The following is an 8462-nucleotide window of genomic DNA, read 5'->3' as shown; positions in this document are numbered from 1 at the left end:
TACCGGATTTCAATCGACGGCGAGAATGTGTACTAATGGGCTTCACTAGTTGGGCTTTACTTTCAGGCCCATTTTGTTTATACACGGTTATGAGCCCAACTTACAAATATGGGTCCTTTACATTTAAGCCACCCCCACATTTGAAACTAAATAATTAAATAAATAATAATAACACTATTTAATTTAACTTACACTATTTCTGGTAGTTTTTTTAGTACTATTATATATGTCAGCTGGCTAAATTCAACCTAACTCAAGAATAATTGATATGTCTTTCTTTTGGAGGTTAGAGGGTCGATCTCCGCTCCAACAATTGTCGTATTAAAAAAAATCAATATTTAAATCTTATTTTGGTATCTAAACTTTAAATATTGTTTTATTTTTGTCTCTAAACTTTAAAAAACGATCGTTTTAGTCCTCAAACTTTAAACGAGCCAATATATTGAACGACCAAAATCTTAAACGCAAAATGACGGGAGTTCTCCTATAGAAAATTGTTTTTCCATCTAATTTAAAACTGAAATCCTCAAATTTTTAGCCTGGATAACTTATTTGATAGCCTAGTCATCTAAAAATTGAAGTCATCTCATCATTTTGTTTAAAGGTTAGTAGAATCTTAATAGCAAGGACTAAAGTAAGCACTTTTTAAAAATTTAAGAACTAGAATAGACGTATTTAAAAGTCTAGGGATCAAAATAAAACAAGATTTAAAGTTCAGGGACCATAGTAGAATTAAAAAAAAAAACCAAATATTTCATAATTTTTTTTGCGAACAATAACTATGGGGTGAGAATCCACCTGACGTCTAGGAACGGAGTACATGCCAGTACCACAAACTTACAATTACACATATTTCATAATTTTAATTTTAGATAAATAGATGTATCAATAAATTATTTTTTATCCGGTCAAATTGTAAGTTTAATTCTTATGATTGGTTAGTTGATAGTTCTATTTTTTTAGTCTAGTAATCAAACAAATATTGTAGTTTTAATCTAAGTTATAAAATACTATAAAATTATACTTCGTTTTAGTTTATAGAATTGAAAATTTTAGTTTTAATCAAAATTTTATTTATATAAACTTTCTATAAACTAATGTTTGTCGCTAATATAAAACACTACAACAAAGAACATTTAAAAATGTTACCATTAAAATTCATGATAATAACGAATAATTATAAATTGTCACTGTCAACGATAAACAATATTGAGAATGATTTTCTTTTTAGTTGAATAAAATATTTTGAATGGATTAATGTGATGATAAATATTTTGTCCAAAAAAGAATCACTTTTTAACGTGAAGAATAAAATAGAGGAAATGTGATAATTTAAAATTATATTTAATAATTTAAATGTAAAATTACACGAATAAAAGGGGAAATCATAAGTTTCTATCCTATAATCCTTTTAATAGTACGGATTGACCTCTAATTACCAAATGTAAGTTATTTTGAGATTTATTGCATATATTTAGCCAAAAGTGTAGTAAAACCACGCTTAATTTATCACAGTCCTTAGAAAAATAGGTGTCATTATCATTTCATATAAAAAGCTCAACACCAATTTCGGAGTGTGAAGAATAAACCTTTCCCGCCAATTTAATCGATGTCTTGTTCAGCTGCGGAGCAATACTCTCTCTTTCGTTCGCGGCTCAGAAGCCGAAGGTTTGGCTGTTCACTCGCATTTCTTATCTAACTCATTCATTCGAATTTTTCATCGATAATCTCCATTTATTATCGATCATTACATTTTCTCTGATGCTTTAGCGCTCAAGATTTCCACAGATTCGATGATTCTACTTTGCGAATTCTGGAATTCTTTCCCGCTTCCAAAGACGCGATGTCGTTGATGGATGTCAAATCGGACTTAAAAGAATTCCTCAGATTTGAATCTCTATCTATCATTCGTGAAACCGCTGAGAAAACTGATGATCAAAAGCTTCTAGTCATCGAATTTCTTGTTCGAGCATTTGCTCTTGTTGGAGACATTGAGGCGAGTATTCATTTGCATAACTCTCTGTGATCGTTCAGAATATTAGTAATTTCGCTAATAGCTTCATCCTTATTTTTGTTGTTATTTTGTTTATTCTATAAATATGTTCTCTCGTGTTAAAAAACCGTGGTTATATTCACTTTTGCTTGCTGTATTAAGTTTTGGTGCATCTTAAGTTTTCATTGTGCCGAGCATCGCAACATTCTTTTTTTTTTCCTTGAATCGCTTAGTTTGGTATCTATACTCTATGCTAAATGATTAATTTGTTAGCAGATGTGAATGTTTCTCTAATGTCCTACTTATACTTTCATGCTTCTAGAGTTGCTTAGCTTTGAGATATGAGGCCTTGAATTTCCGGCTACTGAAGTCTTTTAATCAACCATGGCTTCAAGTTTCACATGCAGAATGGTTAAACTTTGCTGAGCATTCATTGCGTGCCGGCTTTTTTTCAATTGCCATAAAGGTAAAAGGTAATTTCTCCTATGTATGTAACTGCTTAAGATTTTTCTTTAACACTTTGGTTCTACATATTATGTTCTGCATTTTAACCATTCATGTTGCTAATTATTATGAGAATGAAGTGAGATTAAATGCTTAATCAAAATGCACTTGTCTTTTGGGAAATTAAGAATGGAGCGCTACAATTCTGGATATTTGCGGTATGCTGGTGCTATGAATAATAGTTCACGGGAAAGCTTTGTCTGAAGAATTCTTAAATAGGAAAGAACAGATCAGCATAAACAATGGCTACATTTTGCTGGTGCTATGCATATTGTGGCTAAGTTCATAAGGAAAAGCTTTGCTGGTGCTATGCATATAGAGTGTAAGTTTGAAGAAAGAGAGAGAAAATATCATGAAACTGAACAAATGTAAGACTGACTGGTTATTAAGTAAAGATAACGATGGGTGAGGAGGGACTTTGTTAGAATATCTGCGAGTTAGTCTTCAAATGGTTTGAATTCAAGAATATGGTCATGAAAAAAATCAAGTGCACGTTTATTTATTAGACACTCATGAACAAAAGAGAAAGGAGAAAAACTCAATGTATGTTGCACATCTTCTACCCAATAGTGCAACAGCATTAGTGAGCCATGATATTCACTTATCTAGACTCGATACACTAACTTGATAACATTTCTGTTTGAATGAGCACTGCTGGAAGATTATTAAAATAAGAAAAGTGCCATTGCTGTCAATAATCTTTCTACCATCTGCACAACTAGCTCGGTCTTCACTGGTGTAAGAAAGGAGAGACAGAGTGATGTATTTCATTGGGAGCTTCTTTTCAAGAGTGTTCTTTAAAACTGTGTCCTGTTTTAATTCTTTGCTAGATGTAATTTTTAGAGTTACCAGTTGGCAACTTTATTTCCTTCAGCTGCGTAATTTTTATGGTTGTTGAGAGGCCTAGTATATAAGTTGCCCTTCTTTAGTTTAATGATCAGTTTTGAGGTATTATTCATTTGAAATTCTCTATCCAATCTTGGACACACCACAGAGATTGGGCTACAATGACAATTAGGTAAGAGAGACCTTAAAACAGTGGGGAAATCTGTAATAATTTAGCATCGAGGAATCTACGAACTTGGTTAACAGGAAACTGAGGTTTGGTCTGTAAGAGTTCAACGCACCTTAAGACCATAGAAATGAGAATATCTTGTTAAATCACCAGAAAAACATAAAAGCTTAAGTTCATGGATTAAGGATAATTTCATTATATCAATGCTTTAACACTTCCCTTCATTTGTGGACTTAAAAATTTACAGAAAGCTCAACAAGTGAAAATCAATATTTGGAGAGAATAACATGATATGGTTTGAACACTGGACCTCCTACCCTCATACTATGTTAGATGCACAACTTTGTTTTTCACTGCATACGTATCAACTTTTTTTTTTTTCATCAAGTGTGTCTTATTGTCTTATTGCAGTCCTAATCTATGGTATTCTGGTACTTTTCTCCTTCAATACAATGAAATTTTGGTGAAGATTCAATTAGAGTATCATTCAATACGGGGAACTTATTTTCAATTTTCTTTGCTAGGCATATGAGCAAGCACTGTCAAGCCTTCAACAAAATGATACTGAAAACTATACATCACATGGTTCCCTTAAACGCATAGAAGTTATTGAGAAGATAAAGAGACTCAAAGATCATGCTTTGAGATCAGCTGGTTCCCATTCTGGTCGGTATCTTAGTTGAGTTAAAAGATTTGATGATCAAATCAATCACTAAATTAACTGTATACTTAGGGTTCTAATTTGATTACGAACTGACAGTTTCATTCTCATAAAAGGCATTATATCTATTGACAATTGATTCTTGTGGATGAGATTTCTGACTTCTTTGAACCTGGTGCTTTCTGACTCCCTTGTTGTATCTTAACCTAACATTCAGTGCTTCCATCTTCAAATGCCTTATTATTCAAGAGGAGAATAAAGAAAACAAGATAAAATTAGTCCAAATGCCTTTTAATTCTAATGCATAGTTTTAATGACTAATAGTATGGTATTCAGAAAAAAAAATTAGGACCTCCTTGCATTCATCTGATTCATTGCAAATTGTGTCTGATTAAATCAGTTCAGGCTCTCACATCGGAGTATTTGAACAAGAAAGTTACCGAAAGAAACATAAAGATTTCTTCATCATGCACAAGAAAGTCTACAGCAAGCACTCTATTTAGGAATGGTTTCCGAAACCACAATGCAAAAAAGCTACATGAATATCAAGTTTTAGAGGGGTTAACCAGTGAATCGCACAAAATTCAGTTTCGTGATCGGACCTACATGTAGTCTCCCTGCATAGTGCATACCCATCTGACTAGATAAATGTTCAGGTTAGTTTTACATGCATGGGTAACATGATCATGAGTAACTTCTCTTTTATACCTTATATCCATCATATAATTTTATCATAACAGTAACTAGTGGATGTGTGAACTCTGATGGGATAGTAAACCCGTAATTCACTTAACTTGTGCTTGGGGTGAAAAACGAAGTCCTTAGGAGTAAGGTATTGAAGTTGATGCTATGCATTAAAGGGCTAGATTTGACTGCACGAATGATGTAAGTGATGTTTGTGAGAGTGAGTGAGGTAGGAAATAACTGAGTAGTTTGGCGAGAGAATGAGTCTAATTACTTGATAATACCTTTTTTGTTCTGGAAAGAGGCACTACAAGCTATTGGCACAGGCCGTTGCAGCTGCCTATTTGCCTGCATGAATAGATCAAGACATGAATGAAGGACCATTGGTTCCCCATGCTTAAAGAATAGAGTTGAGTTCACTAGTTCTTCCACCACGATTTATTATTGCTAATATCAATGATTTGCTAAAGAACTTAGAAGTGCAGACAATTTAGTTTGATTAGTTTGCCCGTGTCCAGAACGTGTGTGCATGTGTGGGTGGATATATATTAGAAGATTGTAAACGCCATAAAAATAGGTTATCAAACTGTGATTACCAAACGATTTCTCCCGTACTCGATAAGTTTTTTATTTTATTTATAAATTTTACTGGGATTGGGTTGATGTTGGTTCATTGAGATTTTCATTTTTATTTTCTTCCTGTTATTTGACGCTCTAAAATTTGTCTGCTTTCTTTGGGCAATAGGTTATTACTGGGCATTTTATCAAGAAGACCAACTTAACTGCTGAAAACTGTACTTTCCATTACTGGGAGTCGATCGGGGAGGTCCGGTGGGCGAAAGAAAACTACTTGTCTAAGTTGCCTCTCCTCTTCTGACAGGTCTCTTCATTTTTTCACTTTTCTAATGGTTCAATTTTTCATGGGGTAAAATCCACTTGAAATTCACATGGAAGCCTGGAAATTCCTTTTCATTCCCCCTGTAGGACAAGACAATGACCTGTCTATTTCCTGACCTTTTGATGCCATAAATTGTTTAGGTTTAGGGACATTTCAATTACGGTTTTCTTCTTCCTCTCTCTCTCTCTCAAAACATTTATTATTGTTTTCTGGGGGGGTGTGGGTGGGTGTGACTACTACCTGTACTGTAGCTTAGTGAAGTTTCATCTTCTCCTTGGTTCTTTCACAAGGTTAGGAATTAAATGCAGACAAATACAGCATTTTTTTTTACTTAATTAATATTCATAAATTGCCGGCATATGAAGGTGAAGAGGGAGTACATTATTCCTATGTACCAATAAGTTTACGAGCTTGAAATCATGTGAAGGCGATAACTCTCTCCAGAAAGGAGGTCTTAGAAGAAGAAGCCAAAGCTACTAGATTATGGGTACAATTTTATTCTCCTCACTAGAAAAATTTACAGAAGGAAGTAGAATGAGAGTCTCTTCGAAAAAAAAAAAAAAAAAAAAAAAAAAAAAAAAAAAAAAGTCTACGATAAGTTTCAAATTTCACAATTTAAAAGCTTGATGATTTCGATTGAATCTGATTCCACTTTCACCGAGGAATTCTGCCCATCCAAGAAAACAGGATATGTTTTTGAACCATCTATAATGACTTTCTAAGATCTTGACCGACCAATTGGTAGATATTGGGATACGCCTACCCCAATAGGGCGACCATTTCAATCACAAATATTCCAATCAGTGTAACTGTTTTGAGCGTTCTCCGACTAAGTGGCATCGACATTCATCTTCTAGCAACCCTTTCTTGACAGCTTCCATCGATTAATCGATGGATTGATGCTCAAACTGATCCTAAGATGATTGGCTTCTTTCAAAGAAAAATCAGAAGGGCATTTTTTAAAACGAAAAACATTACGATAGTTACAAATGCTTCCATTATAGACGCAACATGTTTCTTTGTGGACAGAGCGGGATTTGGCATCATGTCGGTTCCTATTGAATATATCTAGGCCCGTTGTTATTGTTTCTATATTAGAAAGGGAAAATAGGAACAATAATGTTGATTTGGCACTTGATTAGTTTTCTTTCTACTACCCTTGGTAACTTGCATACATTATAAGAAAGTAATTTAAGTTGATTGCATGTAGATTGTAGACTACTAAAATTAATATCATATCTAGAATTACTTTTCTTTACTTCAATCATATTTGAGGGGAGAATTTGAATGTTTGACCTTGAAGTCAGAATATATATTTTATATCAGTTGAATTATTTTTATGTTGACACATCTACAATTACTTCAGTAGCAAGAATGATTGAAATATTATTTGGATGTGGACCATTTAAGTCTTACTCCCATCAATACCTATCAAATGAGTTTTCAACAAAAACTTGTGCTTTTTCTGCATTTTTGTTTGTTTGATTAAATAACTTGCTTTCTTACATGCATGAATGTAGAATAAGATCTTTTAGTTGAAAATAAATGGGATCTCTTTCACGTTTGTCTAGTATCATGTTTTTTTAATCTCACTTTCTTATTAATTTATGTGTAATGGTTCTTGCTTTGGAGAAAAATTGTTATCGGGGACAGATTTAGTATGGATCTAGGGGACTCGAGGCGTCCCTCAACTTTATGCTCTTTATAATATATATATATATATATAAAACGGACATGGTATCAAAACTACTAGCTAGTCTAGTGATAAATCTACCTTCTAGCCCCCTCAGGTCCCAGTTCAAACCTCATTCATTGCATTTATTGTTACTAAATTATGTAATTCTACTAATTACATTTATTTTTACTAAATTATATAAAGCCTTCGGCCTCATCAATAAAATTTTTGGATATGGTTGCCTCGCCCTCTCACATAATCTAAACCTCTTTTCCTTAGATAAACCAGAACCAATAGATGTTTTTGTTTGTTTGTTTAAAATACCACTTTAGTCATTGTATTTTAGATTTGGTTCATTTTGTTTTTATAGTTTTAAAAAGTGACCATTTTGGTCTATTCGTTTTATTTATAAATTTTATTTTTAAGGAACCAAAATGATCACTTTTTAAAAATTAAGACCAAAATGAACAAAAGTTCAAAATATAGGGATCAAATTGAGCATTTTGAAAATACATGGACCAAATAAATCAAAGTCAAAACTCAAAAATACAAAATTAAGGTAGTATTTAAACGTTTTTTTTCCTTTTAATTTTTATGGCTTAAAAGAGAACTTGTATGCTTCCCACAAGAATACTCCACTTACCTCCAATTGGATTTTCTATATTATATTATTAGTACCAATTAGAGTCCATTAATTCCATTAAGGTCTATGAACCGTTGGATGCATAAACACACCCTTAGATTAAGGGTGTGTTTGGTTTAATTATTTAAGTGTTTAATTTTGAAAATAAATCATTTTAGAAAAAATTAAAGTATTTGACAATCACTTTGGAAAAATTTTTAATGTGTATTTTAAACGTTTTTTTTTATATAATTTGTATCAAAAGAGTTTAAATAAAAATATTTTTTTTGTAATTTTTTTTTTCTCTAGTTAATCCAAACCCACGCTAAAATTCTATGATCTAGAGCTAAAAAAAGTAAAGTTTACTTTCATATGAATTTGCTTAAAATGTATCTTTATCTTGAACTATA

The 8462-nt window shown here is 32.5% G+C and overlaps 1 protein-coding gene across 6 annotated transcripts; it reads left to right on the top strand.

Annotated features, from left to right (window-relative positions):
• Nucleotides 1-1535: 1535 nt before the first annotated feature.
• LOC120083597 (protein DOUBLE-STRAND BREAK FORMATION) lies at nt 1536-6113 on the top strand. 6 transcript variants are annotated; one of them, XM_039039416.2, is made up of 6 exons: nt 1536-1668; nt 1789-1996; nt 2316-2459; nt 4037-4178; nt 4574-4829; nt 5603-6113. In XM_039039416.2, the coding sequence occupies exons 1-5, from the start codon at nt 1610-1612 to the stop codon at nt 4783-4785; spliced, it is 765 nt and encodes a 254-aa protein (XP_038895344.1). In that variant the 5' UTR covers nt 1536-1609; the 3' UTR covers nt 4786-4829; nt 5603-6113. The 6 variants fall into 6 exon arrangements, with proteins under 6 accessions (XP_038895344.1, XP_038895347.1, XP_090172340.1 ...); XM_090316214.1 differs by having other exon boundaries at nt 1556-1668; nt 1779-1996; nt 5603-5741; XM_090316212.1 differs by having other exon boundaries at nt 1587-1668; nt 1771-1996; nt 5603-5741.
• The last annotated feature ends 2349 nt before the right edge of the window (nt 6114-8462 follow it).

The sequence above is a fragment of the Benincasa hispida genome, chromosome 8, assembly GCF_027475165.1.
Source record: "Benincasa hispida cultivar pf3 chromosome 8, pf3_genome.v1.1, whole genome shotgun sequence".
In the NCBI taxonomy this organism is placed as follows: Eukaryota; Viridiplantae; Streptophyta; class Magnoliopsida; order Cucurbitales; family Cucurbitaceae; genus Benincasa; species Benincasa hispida.
The sequence above is the reverse complement of the archived record's forward strand: the minus strand, read 5'-3'. Positions and strand labels throughout refer to the sequence as shown.

Coding starts and splice junctions, on each gene's coding strand:
- LOC120083597 (XM_090316212.1), top strand. CDS start 1,610: ATGTCTTGTTCAGCTGCGGAGCAATACTCTCTCTTTCGTTCGCGGCTC. Junction 1,997..2,315: donor CTCTTGTTGGAGACATTGAG/GCGAGTATTCAT, acceptor TCATGCTTCTAG/AGTTGCTTAGCTTTGAGATA. Junction 2,460..4,036: donor TTTTTTCAATTGCCATAAAG/GTAAAAGGTAAT, acceptor TTTCTTTGCTAG/GCATATGAGCAAGCACTGTC.